This window comes from Mustelus asterias, unplaced genomic scaffold, assembly GCF_964213995.1.
Source record: "Mustelus asterias unplaced genomic scaffold, sMusAst1.hap1.1 HAP1_SCAFFOLD_3551, whole genome shotgun sequence".
In the NCBI taxonomy this organism is placed as follows: Eukaryota; Metazoa; Chordata; class Chondrichthyes; order Carcharhiniformes; family Triakidae; genus Mustelus; species Mustelus asterias.
In genome coordinates this window covers 5,604-28,336 of record NW_027593496.1, presented here as the reverse complement: position 1 = coordinate 28,336, position 22,733 = coordinate 5,604, and the positions used below count along the sequence as shown (strand labels likewise).

At 52.0% G+C, this 22,733-nt stretch overlaps 1 protein-coding gene across 1 annotated transcript; it reads right to left on the bottom strand.

Annotated features, from left to right (window-relative positions):
- Positions 1-290: 290 nt before the first annotated feature.
- trmt112 (tRNA methyltransferase activator subunit 11-2) lies at positions 291-3,632 on the bottom strand. Its single transcript, XM_078208350.1, has 2 exons — positions 3,534-3,632; positions 291-634 (listed from the first exon to the last, which is right to left on the bottom strand). Exons 1-2 carry the CDS (start codon positions 3,606-3,608, stop codon positions 506-508), a joined length of 204 nt encoding a protein of 67 aa, XP_078064476.1. The 5' UTR covers positions 3,609-3,632; the 3' UTR covers positions 291-505.
- Positions 3,633-22,733: the final 19,101 nt, after the last annotated feature.

Here is a 22,733-nt window from a genome sequence, read left to right as displayed (position 1 = left end):
TGAGGGAGAATTTAGCACGGCCAATGCACCCTAATCCGCATGTCTTTTGGACTGTGGGGGGAAACCGGAGCACCCGGAGGAAACCCACGCAGACACGGGGAGAACGTGCAGACTCCGCACAGACAGTGACCCAAGCCGGGAATCGAACCCGGGTCCCTGGCGCTGTGAGGCAGCAGCGCTAACCCACTGTGCCACCCCTAGAAGTACAAGGGCAACATTATTTGAATGGACCTACCTTGCATTAAGTTGATCTTTCTCTACACCTTTCTCTATGACTGTAACACTACATTCTGCACTCTCTCCTTTCCTTCTCTATGAACGGTATGCTTTGTCTGTACAGCGTACAAGAAACAGTACTTTTGACTGTATACATGTGGCAATAATAAATCAAATCAGAAGCAGACACATGGGGAACACCCACCACCTGCAAGTTCCCCCCTCCGAGCCACTCACCATCCCGACTCGGAAATATATCGGCCGTTCCTTCGCTGGTTCACATGAGTGATTAGTTTGTTAAATTAGAATTACTCACACTCTCTGCTGCCTCGACCAGCGCTCCCCACTCCATCTTGGGAATCATTCGTGATATAAACTCCTGGTTGAATTCCACGCTGTTGATCTTTACTTCCGTGGCCTTCCGTGGAAACGAGACAGACGGAAGGGTGTTAAACTCCAGCAGCTTGCTTTCAGCTCAGAGCCCCTCACCGAGAGGGGGGTCCCACGCGTCACCCATTCTTTCCCACCTCCCGACAGGGGTTTTCAAACAACGCACTCACCCACTATTCAAATTTACATCATTTCACCATGTTAAGCTGTCCCGAGTCGCTTCTCGGGGGGGGGGGGGGGGGGGGGGGGAACGCTAGCCATCGAAAGATGATGAAAAAACAACTTTGGATAGATTGGGACAGTTGAACCGAACAGGTCAGTTTAAAGGGACGTCTTAAAGGGGAGATAGACTATTTTCTAAATGGGAAAATGCTTAGGAAATCAGAAGCACAAAGGGACTTGGGAGTCCCTGTTCAAGATTCTCTTAAGGTTAACGTGCAGGTTCAGTCGGCAGTTAGGAAGGCAAATGCAATGTTAGCGTTCATGTCGAGAGGGCTAGAATACAAGAGCAGGGATGTACTTCTGAGGCTGTATAAGGCTCTGGTCAGACACCATTTGGAGGATTGAGAGCAGTTTTGGGCCCTGTATCTAAGGAAGGATGTGCCGGCCTTGGAAAGGGTCCAGAGGAGGTTCACAAGAATGATTCCCTGGAATGAAGAGCTTGTCGTATGAGGAACGGTTGAGGACTCTGGGTCTGTACTCGTTGGAGTTTAGGAGGATGAGGGGGGGGGGATCCTCTTGAAACTTACAGGATACTGCGAGGCCTGGATAGAGTGGACGTGGAGAGGATGTTTCCACTCGTGGGAAAAACTAGAACCAGAGGGCACAACCTCAGGCTAAAGGGACGATCCTTTAAAACAGAGATGAGGAGGAATTTCTTCAGCCAGAGAGTGGAGAATGTGTGGAACTCTTTGCCGCAGAAGGCTGTGGAGGCCGGCTCATTGAGTGTCTTTAAGACAGAGATAGATAGGTTCTCGATCAATAAGGGGATCAGGGGTTATGGGGAAAAGGCAGGAGAATGGGGATGAGAAAAATATCAGCCAGGATTGAATGGCGGAGCAGACTCGATGGGCCGAGTGGCCTCATTCTGCTCCTCTGGTCTTATAAGGAGGTTTAGGGAGGGGATTCCAGGGCTTATGCCACCCCACCCCAGGCAAGCTGAAGGTACGGCCACCAATGGTGGGGCGATTAAGATCAGAGATGTGCAAGCACCAGAACTGGGGGCTTGAAACAAATTTTTAATGCAATCCCTCTTATCGCGGAAGACCCTCTCTCCAGCCCAGGCTGAGTACACCCCTCCCAAACACAGGAGGGTGAAGTAACACTCACTCCAACCCAGGGTGAGATTCATCCTCCCAGCCACAGGGTGGGAGCAGTGAGTCTCACTCCAACCCCTGGTGTGATTCACCCTCCCAGCCACAGGGTGGGAGCAGTGAGTCTCACTCCAACCCAGGGTGAGATTCATCCTCCCAGCCACAGGGTGGAAGCAGTGAGTCTCACTCCAACCCAGTGAGTCTCACTCCAATGCAGGGTGTGATTCACCCTCCCAGCCACAGGGTGGGGGCAGTGAGTCTCCAGCCAACACTGGGTGTGATTCGCCCTCCTAGCCACTGGGTGGGAGCAGTGAGTCTCCAGCCAACACTGGGTGTGATTCGCCCTCCTAGCCACTGGGTGGGAGCAGTGAGTCTCCAACCAACACAGGGTGTGATTCACCCTCCCAGCCACAGGGTGGGAGCAGTGAGTCTCACTCCAACCCAGGGTGTGATTCACCCTCCAGCCACAGGGTGGGATTCACCCTCCCAGCCACACGGTGGGAGGAGTGAGTCTCACTCCAACCCTGGGTGTGATTCACCCTCCCAGCCACAGGGTGGGAGCAGTGAGTCTCACTCCAACCCAGGGAGTGATTCACCCTCCCAGAGAAATCTTTAGTAAAAGGCGAAAGATTTATTCGCCCTCCCAGCCACAGGGTGGGAGCAGTGAGTCTCACTCCAACGCAGGGTGTGATTCACCCTCTCAGCCACAGAGTGGGGGCAGTGAGTTTCCAGCCAACACTGGGTGTGATTCGCCCTCCTAGCCACTGGGTGGGAGCAGTGAGTCTCCAGCCAACACAGGGTGTGATTCACCCTCCCAGCCACAGGGTGGGATTCACCCTCCCAGCCACAGGGTGGGAGGAGTGAGTGTCACTCCAACCCTGGGTGTGATTCACCCTCCCAGCCACACGGTGGGAGCAGTGAGTCTCACTCCAACCCAGGGAGTCTCACTCCAACCCAGGGAGTGATTCACCCTCCCAGGGAAATCTTTAGTAAAAGGCGAAAGATTTATTCGCCCTCCTAGCCACAGGGTGGGGGCAGTGAGTCTCGCGCCAACCCAGGGTGTGATTCACCCTCCCAGCCACAGGGTGGGAGCAGTGAGTCTCATTCCAACCCAGGGTGTGATTCACCCTCCCAGCCACAGGGTGGGAGCAGTGAGTCTCACTCCAACCCAGGGTGTGATTCACCCTCCCAGCCACAGGGTGGGAGCAGTGAGTCTCAATCCAACCCAGGGTGTGATTCACCCTCCCAGCCACAGGGTGGGAGCAGTGAGTCTCACTCCAACCCAGGGTGTGATTCACCCTCCCAGCCACAGGGTGGGAGCAGTGAGTCTCACTCCAACCCAGGGTGTGATTCACCCTCCCAGCCACAGGGTGGGAGCAGTGAGTCTCACTCCAACCCAGGGTGTGATTCACCCTCCCAGCCACAGGGTGGGAGCAGTGAGTCTCACTCCAACCCAGGGTGTGATTCACCCTCCCAGCCACAGGGTGGGGGCAGTGAGCTTCACTCCCACCCATGGCGCCCGGCTCCAGCGGCCTCATCCCGGCTCCAATCCCCCGCGGGGTTCGGCCAGCTCGTCCCCCGGCCCTCAATCCCCTCCCGGGAGGCTTCGCTCACCCTCAGCAGCAGCGGGAAGCCGCGGCTCACCCCGCGGACATGCGAGCTCAGCAGGTTGTGGGTCAGGAGCTTCATGGCGGCTCCTTGCCGGAAGTTGTCCCGCACCCTCTCCCTTCCCCCTCAACAACCTCGCCCCTGAACTAACGTTCCTACCCCCTTCACACTGGGGAGCCTCAATACAGAACACCAATTAATGCCCCTTTCCCCCACTCCTCTCTGATTTATCACCCAACTCATTGACTAAAATGATTTAAAAGGTGTTTGGAACATTTTCATACGCATTTGAAGTGCCATAATGCACAACATTTCAAATTGAGACTTGCTGGCACAGAACCGATGGGCCAAATGGCCTCCTCTATTGTGTTAGTGGTCTGATTCCATGGAAAAGGTGTCTGTCCATCAACGGAGTTGCTTCTTTTGTGGTCCACATGATGCCTTTTAACTTTTTTGAAGTTATTAGCATCCATAAATCTTGCAAAATCTCAACAAGCTCAAAGCCATCACTGTCCATCCCCGTCTCTCTCTCCCCCGTCAACCCTTCAGCTGCTGCCCTCTTTTTAGGTCAAACCAAATAAACAAACTCAGAATGAGTCAGGACAAAGTAAAAGGGGCAGCTCCCCAAAAAGGAGGGGGAACAGCCCGAACAGAAATCAAAGTACAAAGGAAACTTAAGAACATCAAATTAAAATGTGATTATCAGGGTCGATAACGCACCCCAACCCCTGCGGTACCCAGCGGGCGCGGAAGGCGTCAACTGCGCCCGTGGACACCGCATGCTCCCTCTCCAGGGACACCCGGCCGCGAACGTAGCCGCGGTAGAGGGGCAGACAGTCAGGATGGACGGCCCCCTCGATCGCCCGCTGCCTGGACCGGTAAATGGCGCGTTTCGCCAGGCCCAGGAGCAGGTTGACAAGGAGGTCGCCATCCCGACCCTCACCTCTCCGCACCGGGTGTCCGTAGATCAGGAGCGTGGGACTGAAGTGCAAACAGAACATCAATAAAAGGTTCTTTAGGAAAACATAAAGGGAGTGCAGCCTAAGACACACAACATAGACATGGTCCACGGACTCCACAAGGCCACAGGAAGGGCAGTCTTCGGAGCCCGTGAACCAGTGAATCCTACGGTTGTGAGGCACTGCTGCGTGCATCACCCTCCACCCCAGGTCCCCAACGTAATTGGGGGAGATCCCTCCGTAGAGGGAGCTGTTGCTGTGTTGTCAGATTCGGTGTCAGAAATCCAGTGGCTGGGCGTTTTGTTCTAATCTTTCACGGGGATGTGGGTGTCGCTGAGTAAGGCCCAGCATTGGTCACCCATCCCGAGTTGGTTTATTATTGTCACAACTGAGGTGAGGAGAAATTTCTTCATCCAGAGAGCGGTGGAATTCACTCCCACAGAAAGCAGTTGAGGCCAAAACCTTGTGTGATTTCAAGAAGAAATTAGACATAGCTCTTGGGGCTAAAGGGTTCGAGGGATATGGGGGGAAGGGGGGAATCATTGGTAAGACGCAGCATGGGTTCATGAAGGGCAGGTCATGTTTGACTAATTTGGTGGGATTCTTTGAGAACATTACATGTACAGTGGACAATGGGGAACCTGTGGATGTGGTGTATCTGGATTTCCAGAAGGCATTTGACAAGGTGCCGCACCAAAGACTGCTGCATAAGATAAAGGCGCACGGTGTTACGGGTAATGTATTAGCATGGATAGAGGATTGGTTAACTAACAGAAAGCAAAGAGTGGGGGTAAATGGGTGTTATTCTGGTTGGTGATCAGTGACTAGTGGTCTGCCTCAGGGATCAGTGTTGGGACCGCAATTGTTTACGATTTACATAGATGATTTGGAGTTGGGGACCAAGTGTAGTGTGTCAAAATTCGCAGATGACACTAAGATGAGTGGGAGAGCAAAGTGTGCAGAGGACGCTGAAAGTTTGCAAAGGGATATAGATAATCTAAGTGAGTGGGCGAGGGTCTGGCAGATGGAGTACAATGTTGGTAAATGTGAGGTCATCCATTTTGGTAGGAATAACAGCAAAATGGACTATTATTTAAATGGTAAAAAATTGCAGCATGCTGCTGTGCAGAGGGACCCGGGCGTCCTTGTGCAGGAATCTCAAGGAGTTGGTTTGCAGGTGCAGCAGGGAATTAAGGCGGCAAATGGAATGTTGTCCTTCATTGCGAGAGGGATGGAGTTTAAAAACAGCGAGGTTATGTTGCAGCTGTATAAGGTGCTGGTGAGGCCACACCTGGAGTACTGTGTACAGTTTTGGTCTCCTTACTTGAGAAAGGATATACTGGCACTGGAGGGGGTGCAGAGGAGATTCACTAGGTTGATTCTGGAGTTGAGAGGGTTGGCTTATAGAATGTAGAACATAGAACATTACAGCGCAGTCCAGGCCCTTCGGCCCTCAATGTTGCGCCGACCTGTGAAACCAATCTAAAGCCCATCTAACCTACACTATTCCAATATCATCCATATGTTTATCCAATGACCCTTTAAATGCCCTTAATGTTGACGAGTCCACTACTGTGGCAGGCAGGGCATTCCACGCCCTTAATACTCTCTGAGTAAAGAACCTACCTCTGACATCTGTCCTATATCTATCACCCCTCAATTTAAAGCTGTGTCCCCTCGTGCTAGCCATCGCCATCCGAGGAAAAAGGCTCTCACTATCCACCCTATCTAATCCTCTGATCATCTTGTATGCCTCTATTAAGTCACCTCTTAACCTTCTTCTCTCTAACGAAAACAGCCTCAAGTCACTCAGCCTTTCCTCATAAGACCTTCCCACCATACCAGGCAACGTCCTGGTAAATCTCCTCTGCACCCTTTCCAATGCTTCCACATCCTTCCTATAATGCGGCGACCAGAACTGTACGCAATACTCCAAATGCGGCCGCACCAGAGTTTTGTACAGCTGCAACATGACCTCCTGGCTCCGAAACTCAATCCCTCTACCAATAAAAGCTAACACACCGTACGCCTTCTTAACAACCCTATCAACCTGGGTGCCAACTTTCAGGGATCTATGCACATGGACACCGAGATCTCTCTGCTCATCCACACTACCAAGTATCTTACCATTAGCCCAGCACTCTGTATTCTTGTTACTCCTTCCAAAGTGAATCACCTCACACTTTTCCGCATTAAACTCCATTTGCCACCTCTCAGCCCAGCTCTGCAGCTTATCTATGTCCCTCTGTAACCTGCAACATCCTTCCGCACTGTCCACAACTCCACCGACTTTAGTGTCATCCGCAAATTTACTAACCCAGCCTTCTACGCCCTCATCCAGGTCATTTATAAAAATGACAAACAGCAGTGGCCCCAAAACAGATCCTTGCGGTACACCACTAGTAACTGAACTCCAGGATGAATATTTCCCATCAACCACCACCCTCTGTCTTCTTCCAGCTAGCCAATTCCTGATCCAAACCACTAAATCACCCTCAATCCCATGCCTCCGTATTTTCTGCAAAAGCTTACCATGGGGAACCTTATCAAATGCTTTACTGAAATCCATATACACCACATCAACTGCTTTACCCTCATCCACCTCTTTGGTCACCTTCTCAAAGAACTCAATAAGGTTTGTGAGGCACGACCTACCTTTCACAAAACCGTGCTGACTATCCCTAATCAAATTATTCCTTTCTAGGTGATTATAAATCCTATCTCTTATAATCCTTTCCAAAACTTTGCCCACAACAGAAGTAAGGCTCACCGGTCTATAATTACCAGGGTTGTCTCTACTCCCCTTCTTGAACAAGGGGACAACATTTGTTATCCTCCAGTCTTCTGGCACTGTTCCTGTAGACAATGACGACATAAAGATCAAAGCCAGAGGCTCTGCAATCTCCTCCCTAGCTTCCCAGAGAATCCTAGGATAAATCCCATCCAGCCCTGGGGACTTATCTATTTTCACACTTTCCAGAATTGCTAACACCTCCTCCTTATGAACCTCAATCCCGTCTAGCCTAATAGCCTGTATCTCAGTATTCTCCTCGACAACATTGTCTTTTTCCTGTGTGAATACTGACGAAAAATATTCATTTAGCGCCTCTCCTATCTCTTCGGACTCCACGCACAACTTCCCACTACTGTCCTTGACTGGCCCAAATCTTACCCTAGTCATTCTTTTATTCCTGACATTCCTATAGAAAGCTTTAGGGTTTTCCTTGATCCTACCTGCCAAAGACTTCTCATGTCCCCTCCTGGCTCTTCTTAGCTCTCTCTTCAGGCCCTTCCTGGCTAACTTGTAACTCTCAAGCGCCCTAACTGAGCCTTCACGTCTCATCTTTACATAAGTCTCCTTTTTCCTCTTCACAAGAGATTCAACTTCTTTAGTAAACCATGGTTCCCTCGCTCGACCACTTCCTCCCTGCCTGATAGGTACGTACTTATCAAGGACACGCAGTAGCTGTTCCTTGAACAAGCTCCACATTTCAATTGTGCCCATCCTATGCATGCTAAATCTCGCCTAATCGCATCATAATTTCCTTTCCCCCAGCTATAACACTTGCCCTGCGGTATATACCTATCCCTTTCCAGTAGTGGACTCGTCAACATTAAGGGCATTTAAAGGGTCATTGGATAAACATATGGATGATATTGGAATAGTGTAGGTTAGATGGGCTTTAGATTGGTTTCACAGGTCGGCGCAACATTGAGGGCCGAAGGGCCTGTACAGCTAAAGTAAATGTAATCGAATTGTGGTCACTGTCACCAAAGTGCTCACCTACCTCCAAATCTAACACCTGGCCTGGTTCATTACCCAGTACCAAATCCAATGTGGCCTCGCCTCTTGTTGGTCTATCTACATACTGCGTCAGGAAGCCTTCCTGCACACACTGGACAAAAACCGACCCCTCTAAAGTACTCGAACTATAGCTTTTCCAGTCAATATTTGTAAAGTTAAAGTCCCCCAGTACAACTACCCTGTTACTTTCGCTCCTATCCAGAATCATCTTTGCAATCCTTTCCTCTACATCTCTGGAACTTGTCGGAGGTCTATAAAAAACTCCCAACAGGGTGACCTCTCCTTTCCTGTTTCTAACCTCAGCCCAAACTACCTCAGTAGACGAGTCCTCATCAAACGTCCTTTCTGCCACCGTAATACTGTCCTTGACTAACAATGCCAAACCTCCCCCTCTTTTACCACCTTCCCTGATTTTACTGAAACATCTAAACCCCGGAACCTGCAACAACCATTCCTGTCCCTGCTCTATCCATGTCTCCGAGATGGCCACAACATCGAAATCCCAGGTACCAACCCATGCTGCAAGCTCATCCACCTTATTCCGGATGCTCCTGGCTTTGAAGTATACACACTTCAAACCGCCTTCCTGCCTGCCAGTACACTCCTGCGACTCTGAAACCTCATCCATGACCTCACTACTCTCAACCTCCTGTACACCGGAGCTACAATTCAGGGACCCACCCCCCTGCTGAATTAGTTTAAACCCTCCCGAAGAGCATTCGCAAATTTCCCCCCCAAGATATTGGTACCCCTCTGGTTCTGGTGTAGACCATCCCGTTTGTAGAGGTCCCACCTACCCCAAAATGAGCCCCAATTATCCAGGTATCTGAATCCCTCCCTCCTGCACCATTCCTGTAACCACGTGTTCAACTGCTCTCTCTCCCTATTCCTCTCCTCGCTAGCACGTGGCACGGGTAACAAACCAGAGATAACAACTCTATTTGTTCTAGCCCTAAGCTTCCACCCTAACTCCCTGAATTTCTGCCTTACATCCCCATCCCTTTTCCTACCTATGTCATTGGCGCCTCTGTGGACCACAACTTGGGGCTGGTCCCAAGGAGAGACTGAGTAGACTGGGGCGATACTCTTTGGAATTCAGAAGAATGAGGGGAGATCTTATCGAAACATATAAGATTATGAAGGGAATAGATAAGATAGAAGCAGGGAAGTTGTTTCCACTGAAGGGTGAATCTAGAACTAGGGGGCATGGCCTCAAAATAAGGGGAAGCAGATTTCGGACTGAGTTGAGGAGGAACTTCTTCACACAAAGGGTTGTGAATCTGTGGAATTCCCTGCCCAGTGAAGCAGTTGAGGCTACCTCATTGAATGTTTTTAAGGCAAGGATAGATAGATTTTTGAACAGTAAAGGAATTAAGGGTTATGGTGAGCGGGCGGGTAAGTGGAGCTGAGTCCACAAAAAGATCAGCCATGATCTTATTGAATGGCGGAGCAGGCTCGAGGGGCCAGATGGCCTACTCCTGCTCCTAGTTCTTATGTTGTTATGAATCAGGATATTGAATTCGATGATCAGCCATGATCAAAATGAAGGGTGGAGCAGGCTGGAAGGGCCGAATGGCCTCCTCCTGCTTCTGGTTTCCGTGTTTCGATGTATTGGGATGCAGTGAAAAGTATTGTTTCTTGCGCGCTATACAGACAGCATACCGTTCATAGAATACATAGGGGAGAAGGAAAGGAGAGGGTGCAGAATGTAGTGTTACAGTCACAGCTAGGGTGTAGAGAAAGATCAGCTTAATGCGAGGTAGGTCCATTCAAAAGTCTGACGGCAGCAGGGAAGAAGCTGTTCTTGAGTCGGTCGGTACGTGACCTCAGACTTTTGTATCTTTTTCCCGACGGAAGAAGGTGGAAGAGAGAATGTCCGGGGGGCGTGGGGTCCTTGATTATGCTGGCTGCTTTTCCCCGAGGCAGCGGGAAGTGTAGACAGAGTCAATGGATGGGAGGCTGGTTTGCGTGATGGATTGGGCTACATTCACGACCTTTTGTAGTTACTTGCGGTCTTGGGCAGAGCAGGAGCCATACCAAGCTGTGATACAACCAGAAAGAATGCTTTCTATGGTGCATCTGTAAAAGTTGGTGAGAGTCGTAGCTGACATGCGTCCCAAGGTGGGTCACAGCCAGTGGGGTTACTTGGTCAGAGCAGGAGCCATACCAAGCTGGCGATATATATATGAAAACATGTTCAAAAAAATAGTTGCTACTTTTAATTGTTGAAATCTAAGCTTACTCGCCACTTTTTTAAAAGGTTTATTTATTAGTGTCACAAGTAAGGCTTACATTAACACTGCAAAGAAGCTACTATGAAAATCTCCTAGTCGTCACACTCCAGTGCCTGTTTGGGTACACTGAGGGAGAATTTAGCATGGCCAGTGCACCCTAACCAGCACATCTTTGGACTGTGGAGGAAACCGGAGCACCCGGAGGAAACCCACGCAGACACGGGGAGAATGTGCAGACTCCGCACAGACAGTGACCCGAACCGGGAATCGAACCCGGGTCCCTGGCGCTGTGAGGCAGCAGTGCTAACCCACTGTGCCACCCAAGGCATGTTTTTGATTTGATTTATTATTGTCACCTGTACTGGGTTACAGTGAAAAGTATTGTTTCTTGTACGCTATACAGACAAAACATACCGTTCATAGAGAAGGAAACAAGAGAGTGCAGAATGTAGTGTTACAGTCATAGCTAGGGTACAGAGAAAGATCGACTTAATGCAAGGTAGGTCCATTCAAAAGTCTAATGGCAGCAGGGAAGAAGCTGTTCTTGAGTCGGTCGGTACGTGACCCCAGACTTTTGTATCTTTTTCCCGACGGAAGAAGGTGGAAGAGAAAATGTCCGGGGTGCGTGGGGTCCTTGATTATGCTGGCTGCTTTTCCCCGAGGCAGCGGGAAGTGTAGACAGAGTCAATGGATGGGAGGCTGGTTTGCGTGATGGATTGGGCTACATTCACAACCTTTTGTAGTTTCTTGCTGTTTTGGGCAGAGCAGGAGCCCAGACCAAGCTGTGATACATCCAGAAAGGATGCTTTCTATGGTGCATCTGTAAAAGTTGGTGAGAGTCGTAGCTGACATGCGTCCCAAGGTGCGTCACAGCCAGTGGGGTTACTTGGCCAAAGCAGGAGCCATACCAAACTGGCGATATATATATGAAAACATGTTCAAAAAAATCATTGCTACTTTTAATTGTTTAAATCTAAGCTTACTCGCCACTTTTAAAAAAAGTTTATTTATTAGTGTCACAAGTAAGGTTTACATTAACACTGCAAAGAAGCTATTGTGAAAATTCCCTAGTCGCCACACTCCGGCGCCTGTTCGGGTTACACTGAGGGAGAATTTAGCATGGCCAGTGCACCCTAACCAGCACATCTTTGGACTGTGGAGGAAACCGGAGCACCCGGAGGAAACCCACGCAGACACGGGGAGAATGTGCAGACTCCGCACAGACAGTGACCCGAGCCGGGAATCGAACCCGGCTCCCTGGCGCTGTGAGGCAGCAGTGAGAAGTCTCACAGCACCAGGTTGAAGTCCAAATTGCCAGGGGAGGCTTGGTTGCTGCTTGGTGGAGATGCCGAGTCACTGTGAGGCAGCAGGGCTAACCAGCGCGTGTCCAAGGCATGTCAGCCCAAGCCTGGATATTGTCCAGGTCTTGCTGCCTTTGGACACGGACTGCTTCAGTGTGTGGGGAGTGGTGAATGGTGCTGAACATTGTGCAATCATCACTTCTGTTTCAGCCAAATACCTGGATCAAAGTGCACAGAGTGGGAGGATGAACTGTGTCACCTTGTAATCAGAAACTTGGTGGGTAGGGAGTGGCAGAGACAGTGATGCATTGTGTGGGCATGCTCTCTGCCAGTCACCACTAATAGCACAAGGCAAAATACTGCGGGAGCTGGAATCTGAAACAAAATGCTGGAAAATCTCAGTGAGGGATGGGGGGAGGCCTGGGGGCTGTAATAGGACAAAGGAAATGTAAATGAGGATGAAGGCGGCTGAGGAAGGTGCTGAAAGTGTCTATTAAATGATCAGAATGTGTGCAGAACGGAGGGACAGATTGTTAAGGGATTAAGGGAAAAACTTGAATGTGGATTACAGGGTCAAAGGTAGGGTTCTGAAGAATGTGGAGGAACAGAGAGATCTTGGGGTTCATATGAGGGAGCTAGGGCTGTTCTCTCTGGAGCGGAGGAGGCTGAGGGGAGACTTAATAGAGGTTTATAAAATGATGAAGGGGATAGATAGAGTGAACGTTCAAAGACTATTTCCTCGGGTGGATGGAGCTATTACAAGGGGGCATAACTATAGGGTTCGTGGTGGGAGATACAGGAAGGATATCAGAGGTAGGTTCTTTACGCAGAGAGTGGTTGGGGTGTGGAATGGACTGCCTGCAGTGATAGTGGAGTCAGACACTTTAGGAACATTTAAGCGGTTATTGGATAGGCACATGGAGCACACCAGGATGATAGGGAGTGGGATAGCTTGATCTTGGTTTCAGATAAAGCTCGGCACAACATCGTGGGCCGAAGGGCCTGTTCTGTGCTGTACTATTCTATGTTCTATATCCACAGATCTCTGAAGGTTGCCACTCAAGTGGATAGAGCCGTGAAGAAGGCCTATAGTGTGTTGGTTTTTATTAACAGGGGGTTGGAGTTTAAGAGCCGTGGGGCTATGCTGCAACTGTACAGGACCTTGGTGAGACCACATTTGGAATATTGTGTGCCGTTCTGGTCACTTCACTATAAGAAGGATGTGGAAGCACTGGAAAGAGTGCAGAGGAGATTTACCAGGATGCTGCCTGGTTTGGAGGGTAGGTCTTATGAGGAAAGGTTGAGGAAGCTAGGGCTGTTCTCTTTGGAGCGGAGGAGGCTGAGGGGAGACTTAATGGAGGTTTATAAAATGATGAAGGGGATAGATAGAGTGAACGTTCAAAGACTATTTCCTCGGGTGGATGGAGCTATTACAAGGGGGCATAACTATAGGGTTCGTGGTGGGAGATACAGGAAGGATATCAGAGGTAGGTTCTTTACGCAGAGAGTGGTTGGGGTGTGGAATGGACTGCCTGCAGTGACAGTGGAGTCAGACACTTTAGGAACATTTAAGCGGTTATTGGATAGGCACATGGAGCACACCAGGATGATAGGGAGTGGGATAGCTTGATCTTGGTTTCAGATAAAGCTCGGCACAACATCGTGGGCCGAAGGGCCTGTTCTGTGCTGTACTATTCTATGTTCTATATCCACAGATCTCTGAAGGTTGCCACTCAAGTGGATAGAGCTGTGAAGAAGGCCTATAGTGTGTTGGCGTTCATTAACAGGGGGTTGGAGTTTAAGAGCCGTGGGGCTATGCTGCAACTGTACAGGACCTTGGTGAGACCACATTTGGAATATTGTGTGCCGTTCTGGTCACCTCACTATAAGAAGGATGTGGAAGCACTGGAAAGAGTGCAGAGGAGATTTACCAGGATGCTGCCTGGTTTGGTGGGTAGGTCTTATGAGGAAAGGTTGAGGGAACTTGGGCTTTTCTCTTTGGAGCAGAGGAGGTTGAGAGGAGACTTGATAGATGTTTATAAGATGATGAGGGGGACAGATAGAGTGAACGTTCAAAGACTATTTCCTCGGGTGAATGGAGCGGTAACTAGGGGGCATAACTATAGGGTTCAAGGCTGGGAGATATAGGAAGGATGTCCGAGGTAGGTTTTTTACTCAGAGAGTGGTTGGGGTGTGGAATGGACTGCCTGCAGTGATAGTGGAGTCAGACACTTTAGGAACATTTAAGCGGTTATTGGATAGGCACATGGAGCACACCAGGATGATAGGGAGTGGGATAGCTTGATCTTGGTTTCAGACAAAGCTTGGCACAACATCGTGGGCCGAAGGGCCTGTTCTGTGCTGTACTGTCCTATGTTCTATGTACCTGAGGAATGTTGCAGTTGCTCTGAAGCAGGGGGTTGGGGGTGGGGGGAGAAGCGGTGGATTTGGAGACAAGATGGTGAGCGAGAATGGAGATGTGTAAAAGTGGAAGCGAGAATGAAGGGGCGGCGCGGTGGGCACAGTGGGTTAGCGCTGCTGCCTCACAGCTCCAGGGACTTGGGTTCGATTCCCGGCTTGGATCACTGTCTGTGCAGAGTCTGCACGTTCTCCCCCGTGTCGGCGTGGGTTTCCTCCGGGTGCTTCCTCCCACAGCTAAATTGTCCCTCAGAGACCAAAGATGTGCGGGTTACGTGGATTGGCCATGCGGCACGGTAGCACAGTGGCTAGCACTGCTGCTTCACAGCTCCAGGGTCCCGGGTTCGATTCCAGGCTCGGGTCACTGTCTGTATGGAGTTTGCACATTCTCCTCGTGTCTGCGTGGGTTTCCTCCGGGTGCTCTGGTTTCCTCCCACAGTCCAAAGATGTGTGGGTTAGGTTGATTGGCCAGGTTAAAAATTGCCCCTTAGAGTTCTGAGATGTGTGGATTAGCGGGTAAATATGTGGGGGTACGGCCTGGGTGGGATTGTGGTCGGTGCAGACTCGATGGGCCGAATGGCCTCCTTCTGCACTGTAGGGTTTCTATGATTCTATGATTCTATAAATTGCCCCTTAATGTTAGACTAACAAGGTCAATACATACGGTTATGGGGATAGGGCCTGGGTGGGATTGTGGTCGGTGCAGCCTCGATGGGCCGAATGGCCTCCTTCTGCACTGTAGGGATTCTATAATTCTATAAAATGATGAATGAGATGTCAGGAAGAAATAAAATAAATGGAAATAAGGTGAAGGTGGATGAAGGAGAGTGTTCACGCTCTGAAGTTGTTGAAATGTTCAGTCCGGAAGCGCCCAGTTGGAAGATGAGGTGCTGTTTCTCCTGTTTGCCTTGGGCTCCGCTGGAACATTGCAAAAGGCCGAGGACGGACATGTGGACAGGAGAACAGGGTGGTGTTGGAGTGGCAAGCGACAGGAAGGTCTGGGTCCCACTTGTGGACGGACTGAAGGTGTTCAGTGAAGCGGTCACCCAGTCTGCGTTGGGTCTCTCCAATGTGGAGTAGACCGCACTGGGAGCAGCGAATGCAATAGGCCCAGGTTGATGCGGATGAAGCCAGCAGTGTGCTTGGACCCTGGGAAGGGTGAACAGGCAGGGGGCGAGGTGTTGCACCTTCTGCGATTGCGTGGGAAGGTGCCGTGTGCAGGGGGTGAGGCGTTGGGGGTGATGGAGGAGGAGTGGGACCAGGGTGTCCCGGAGGGAACGGCCCCTGCGGAACGCTGACAGGGAGAGTGTGAGGGGGAAGATGTGTTGAGTGGCGGCATCGTACCGGATTTGGCGGAGGATGAGCCTTTGAATGTGGAGGCTGGCCGAGGACAAGGGGGACCCTAACCTGGTTCTGGGAGGGAGGGGAGGGGGTGAGAGCAGTGGCCCGGGGGGTGGGCTGGTGAGAGCCCTGTCAACCTCAGTGGGTGAAAATCCACGATTGAGGAAGAAGGAAGACGTATTGGTCGCGCCATGTTGGAAAGTGGCATCGCCACTGATAGGCCAGGTGCGCTTGCTCTGTGCCAGTCACCACTGATAGTTTAAAGTTTATTAAGTGTCACATGTAGGCTTACATTAGCACTGCAATGAAGTTATTATGAAAAACACAGGGAGAATGTGCTCACATAGACAGTGACCCGAGCCGGGAATCGAACCCGGCACCCTGGGCTTCGAGGCAGCAGTGCTAACCCACTGCGCCACCCATAGAGCAGAGCAGTGCGCATGCTCTACGCCAGTCTCCGCCCATGGAGCAGTGCGCGCATGCTCTGTAGCCAGTCATGCTGACAGAGAAGTGCGCTCGCGCCAGTCAGCGCTGATGGCGCAATTTGACTGTGTCAGTCACCGCTGATACAGAAGTGCGCATGCTCTATGCCAGTCACCGCGGATAGAGAAGTGCGCATGCTCTATGCCAGTCACCGCTGATGGAGAAGTGCGCATGCTCTGTGCCAGTCATCGCTGATACAGAAGTGCGCATGCTCTGTGCCAGTCACCGCTGATGGAGAAGTGCGCATGCTCTGTGCCAGTCATCCTGAGTGAGCAAGATAGCGATGAGGTCAGCGGGGAGCTGTGCGCATGCGGGGCTGGCGGGGCGGTCGCCATGGTGACGGCGGGCCCGGGGGGAGGGAGGCGGCGCCGAGGGGGGACTGGTTAAGTTGGAGGGCGGGCGCTCGGAGAGCCGCATAAAGGCCGGGCAATGAGGCAGCTGCTGTTCCAGAGGCTCTGCAGCGCAGTGAGGATCAACTCGAGGAAGATTCACCGCAATCCCGCCGTAGCCATGCCCATCAAGGTAAGGGCAGGTCAGAGGTCAGCGCGGGGTCAGAGACAGGGGTCACCTTGACCAAAACTCTCCCTGGGGGCAGGGGGCAATGTGACTGGGGAAGCACCCTGATGCCCCCACCCAGCACCCTGATCACCCCCCCCACCCAGCACCCTGATCACCCCCCCACCCAGCACCCTGATCACCCCCCCACCCAGCACCCTGATCACCCCCCCACCCAGCACCCTGATCACCCCCCCCACCCAGCACCCTGATCACCCCCCCCACCCAGCACCCTGATCACCCCCCACCCAGCACCCTGATCACCCCCCCCACCCAGCACCCTGATCACCCCCCTACCCAACACCCTGATCACCCACCCACCCAGCACCCTGATCACCCCCCCACCCAGCACCCTGATCACCCCCCTACCCAACACCCTGATCACCCACCCACCCAGCACCCTGATCACCCCCCCACCCAACACCCTGATCACCCACCCACCCAGCACCCTGATCACCCCCCCACCCAGCACCCTGATCACCCCCCCACCCAGCACCCTGTTCACCCCCCCCACCCAGCACCCCGATCACACCCCCCCACCCAGCACCCTGACACCCCCCACCCAGCACCCTGATCACCCCCCCACCCAGCACCCTGATCACCCCCCCACCCAGCACCCTGATCACCCCCCCACCCAGCACCCTGATCACCCCCCCACCCAGCACCCTGATCACCCCCCCACCCAGCACCCTGATCACCCCCCCACCCAGCACCCTGATCACCCACCCACCCAGCACCCTGATCACCCACCCACCCAGCACCCTGATCACCCACCCACCCAGCACCCTGACACCCCCCACCCAGCACCCTGACACCCCCCACCCCAGCACCCTGATCCCCAGCACCCTGATCCCCCCACCCAGCACCCTGATCCCACCCAGCACCCTGACCCCCCTCCCCCAGCACCCTGACCCCCCTCCCCCAGCACCCTGACCCCCCCTCCCCCAGCACCCTGACCCCCCTCCCCCAGCACCCTGACCCCCCTCCCCCAGCACCCTGATCCCCCCCTCCCCCAGCACCCTGACCCCCCTCCCCCAGCACCCTGATCACCCTCCCCCAGCACCCTGATCACCCCCCAGCACCCTGATCCCCCCCACCCAGCACCCTGATCCCCCCCTCCCAGCACCCACACACCCTGCCCAGCACCCTGATCCCCCTCCCCCAGCATCCTGATACCCCCCCCCTGCACCCTGATCTCCCTCCCCCTCCCGGCACCCTGATCCCCTGCCCAGCACCCTGATCACCCACCCCTGGCACCCCAACACAACCTCAGAGTTTGAGCATCAGAGATTTTTCAGCATTGGAAGCTGGGAGTTGACCATTCAGTCCCTCACTGACTGACCTGCCACTGGCTGGCAGGTCACCAACCTATCCTTAACACCCCCCCCCACATCTATCCGTCTCCCCCTCCCCCCCCACCCCAAATCTATCCATCTCCCCCCCCCCCCCCCCCTTTACACTCACCTAAATCTATCCATCTCATCCCTTAACACTCTCCCCATTCCAGCCGTAACACCCCCATTCTTAATATCATGTCAGCTACGACTCTCACCAGTTTTTACAGATGCACCATAGAAAGCGTCCTTTCTGGTTGTATCACAGCTTGGTATGGGGCTCCTGCTCCGCCCAAGACCACAAGGAACTACAAAGGGTTGTGAATGTAGCCCAGTCCCATCACGCAAACCAGCCTCCCATCCATTGACTCCGTCTCCACTTCCCGCTGCCTCGGGGGAAAAGCAGCCGGCATAATCAAGGACCCCCACGCACCCCCGGACATTCTCTCTTCCACCTTCTTCCGTCGGGAAAAAGATATAAATATCTCTCCATCTAATCCCTGGCTACCCACTTAAATCTGTCCGTCTCTCTCCCATTCATACTCACCCAAATTTATCAGTCTCTGATTTTTAAAGTTAGGTTAAGTTAGCCTCTACTGAGAAGATTGCCAAACTTTGCCGTTTTGGTGGGCAGAAGTGTTCCCCTGATTCCACTCCCCTGGATTTTCCCATTCCCCCAATATTCCCAGCTCCCCACCAGTGGAAAATCCTTTTCTCTCTCTCTTTCCTTTTGAATATTTTGAGAATGTGGATTGGATCACACTCCCCTTCCTCCCTTAGCGTCTTAAGATGCAGGGACTGGAAGCCTCGTGTGTAATCTCGCCTTGCGCAACGTAAGCCGTCGGTGTCGAGTGGCTTTAAGCTCTTAAACTTTTAAACTTTCTACCTTCTGTCGGGAAGAAGTCTGAGGTCACGTACCGACCGACTCAAGAACAGCTTCTTCCCTGCTGCTGTCAGACTTTGAATGGACCTACCTCGCGTTAAGCTGATCTTTCTCTACACCCTAGCTGTGACCTGTAACACTACATTCTGCACTCTCTCCTTTCCTTCTCTATGAACGGTATGCTTTGTCTGTATAGCACGCAAGAAACAATACTTTTCACTGTATCCCGATACATGTGACAATAAATCAAATCATTTGGAACTATCCCTCATTCATTTGATTTATTATTGACACATGTATTGGGATACAGTGAAAAGTATTGTTTCTGGCGCGCTATACAGACAAAGCATACCGTTCATAGAGAAGAAAAGGAGAGAGTGCGGAATACAGTGTTACAGTCATAGCTAGGGTGCAGAGAAAGATCAGCTTAATATTTGATTTATTATTGCTTCTTGCGCCCTATACAGACAAAGCATACCATTCATAGAGTACATAGGGGAGAAGGAAAGGAGAGAGTGCAGAATGTAGTGTTACAGTCATAGCTAGGGTGTAGAGAAAGATCAACTTAATGCGAGGTAGGTCCATTCAAAAGTCGTTGACAGCAGCAGGGAAGAAGCTGTTCTTGAGTCGGTCGGTACGTGACCTCAGACTTTTGTATCTTTTACCCGATGGAAGAAGGTGGAAGAGAGAATGTCCGGGGTGAGTGGGGGTCCTTGATTATGCTGGCTGCTTTTCCCCGAAGCAGCGGGAAGTGTAGACAGAGTCAATGGATGGGAGGCTGGTTTGCGTGATGGATTGGGCTACATTCACGACCCTTTGGAGTTTCTTGCGGTCTTGGGCAGAGCAGGAGCCCATACCAAGCTGTGATACATCCAGAAAGGATGCTTTCTATGGTGCATCTGTAAAAGTTGGTGAGAGTCGTAGCGGAGATGCATCCCAAGATGTGTCACAGCCAGTGGGGTTAATTCCTCGAGTGCAGTCACCCTTGTTTAAGGAAGCACGGGCAGCCAATTTGTGCACAGTGCGATCCCACTGAACTCCGATGCAGTGTTGGTTGAGGGGATGAATGTTGGCTGGACTTCTTCTGAGTACTGGCTGTGGGACACTTGTTACCTCCACCCCCCCAGAGGGCTGACGGGCAGTTAGGGGGGGGGGGCGTTAATGTCATGCCTGGAAGGTGGCACCTCTAATACTTCAGCCCTGGCACTGGGATATCAGCCTCCTTTACCTGCTCGGGCCTCGGGGTGGGAACCGCACCACCTTCAGACTCTGGGGGTGAACCGAGCTTCCCACAGAGACCCCTCTTTAAGAAGCAGTGATGCTTTCCGTGCCCCCAGCCTCCCCCAGTGTCTGCTTGATTCCCTAAACTAGTAGAGCAAAGTGTGCAGAGGACACTGAAAGTCTACAAAGGGATATAGATAGTTTAAGTGAGTGGATGAGGGTCTGGTAGATGGAGTACAATGTTTGGTAAATGTGAGGTCATCCATTTTGGTAGGAATAACAGCAAAATGGACTATTATTTTAAATGGTAAAAAATTGCAGCATGCTGCTGTGCAGAGGGACCCGGGCGTCCTTGTGCAGGAATCTCAAGGAGTTGGTTTGCAGGTGCAGCAGGTAATTAAGGCGGCAAATGGAACTTTGTCCTTCATTGCGAGAGGGATGGAGTTTAAAAACAGCGAGATTATGTTGCAGCTGTATAAGGTGCTGGTGAGGCCACACCTGGAGTACTGTGTACAGTTTTGGTCTCCTTACTTGAGAAAGGATGTACTGGCAGTGGAGGGGGTGCAGAGGAGATTCACTCGGTTGATTCTGGAGTCGAGAGGGTTGGCTTATGAGGAGAGACTGAGTAGACTGGGACTATACTCATTGGAATTCAGAAAAATGCGGGGAGATCTTATAGAAACATGTTATGAAGGGAATAGATAAGATAGAAGCAGGGAAGTTGTTTCCACTGGCAGGTGAAACCAGAACTAGGGGGCTTGGCCTCAAAATAAGAGCAGATTTAGGACTGAGTTGAGGAGGAACTTCTTCACCCAAAGGGTTGTGAATCTGTGGAATTCCCTGCCCAGTTGAGGCTACCTCATTGAATGTTTTTAAGGCAAGGATAGATAGATTTTTGAACAGTAAAGGAATTAAGGGTTATGTTGAGTGGGCGGGTAAGTGGAGCTGAGTCCACGAAAAGATCAGCCATGATCTTATTGAATGGCGGAGCAGGCTCGAGGGGCCAGATGGCCCACTCCTGCTCCTAGTTCTTATGTTCTTAAACTTGTGATTTTTATTGGGATTGTGTGAGCTACCTCTTCAGAGGAGGAAGCAAGGGCTGATTCGAGTGTTTGTTGCTGGACAGCTTGTTGTGGACAACACTTCATTCTGTGTGGTGTCTGTCTGCATAACCCCCCTCACTCGCAGTGCAGCTTTGGACTTGCACTGTGGCTAGAGGGAGCGTCTTAAATATTCCTCGCCTCGCGTCCAATTCTGTTCTCAACTGCAGGCTCGGGAGGCTATCGAAGATAGTTGCAAATTAATCCAATTGGGGTATTCGGGAGAAATGTCTTTCGCCAAGGAGTGGGGGGAGAATGCGGGACTTGCTCCCACAGGGAGTGGGGGAGAATGTGGGACTCGCTCCCACAGGGAGTGGGGGAGAATGTGGGACTCGCTCCCACGGGGGAGTGGGGGAGAATGTGGGATTCGCTCCCACGGGGGGAGAATGTGGGACTCGCTCCCACGGGGGGAGTGGGGGGAGAATGTGGGACTCGCTCCCACGGGGAGAGTGGGGGAGAATGTGGGACTCGCTCCCATGGGGAGTGAGGAGAATATGGGACTCGCTCCCATGGGGGGAGTGGAGGAGAATGTGGGACTCGCTCCCACGGGGGAGTGGGGGAGAATGTGGGATTCGCTCCCATGGGGGGAGTGGGGGAGAATGTGGGACTCGCTCCCATGGGGGGAGTGGGGGAGAATGTGGGACTCGCTCCCACGGGGGGAGAATGTGGGACTCGCTCCCACGGGGAGTGGGGGGAGAATGTGGGATTCGCTCCCACGGGGGGAGTGGAGGAGAATGTGGGACTCGCTCCCACGGGGAGAGAATGTGGGACTCGCTCCCACGGGGGGAGAATGTGGGACTCGCTCCCACGGCGGGAGTGGGGGAGAATGTGGGACTCGCTCCCACGGGGGAGAATGTGGGACTCGCTCCCACGGGGATGGGTTGAGGGGAATAGTGTCGATACATTTAAGTGGTGGGAGAGAAGCTGGATAAACAGACGAGGGAGGGTGGCATAGGATATGGTGATGGGAGGGAGGTGGGGAGAGGAAGACGGGACCAATGCTGCCAACATTGGATAAGGCTGGTGACTATCGATTGTGGTGTGTGCCCTCTCCACAGTTTCTCTAGTCTCTGCTTTCTTGCTGTGCTGGTTTCCAGAGCGAGTGAGAGGGACTGACGGACTCATCACAGAGGCTTCAGAGGGGAGAACTGGGTGGCGAGTCTCTCTCTCTCTCTATCTCTCTATCCAGGCCTTTCAGTATTCTGCAAGATTCCCCCCCCTCCTCTTGCTTCTAAACTCCATCGCGGACAGACCCCGAGTCCTCAAACGCTCATCATACGTCAGGCTAGACAACTTCACATTTCCCCTTTTATTGAAATCAATTTTCCCAATGTTTCTGCTCATTCTTATCAATAAGTATCTAGCTTCCATTGACAGCATGCACACACTGCTGCCCACCTCTGCCCAGTGTGAGTGGGTGACTTCCCACACCACCCTCCCGCTGGTTAATTAAGACGGGGAATAGTCCAGGCCCCAACGCCGATCCCCATAGGACGCCACAAGTCCCGTCCTGCCAATTATACCCACTCGCTGTTCCGGAAAATTCCTAATACGTTTCCGCTGGTTCTCCTC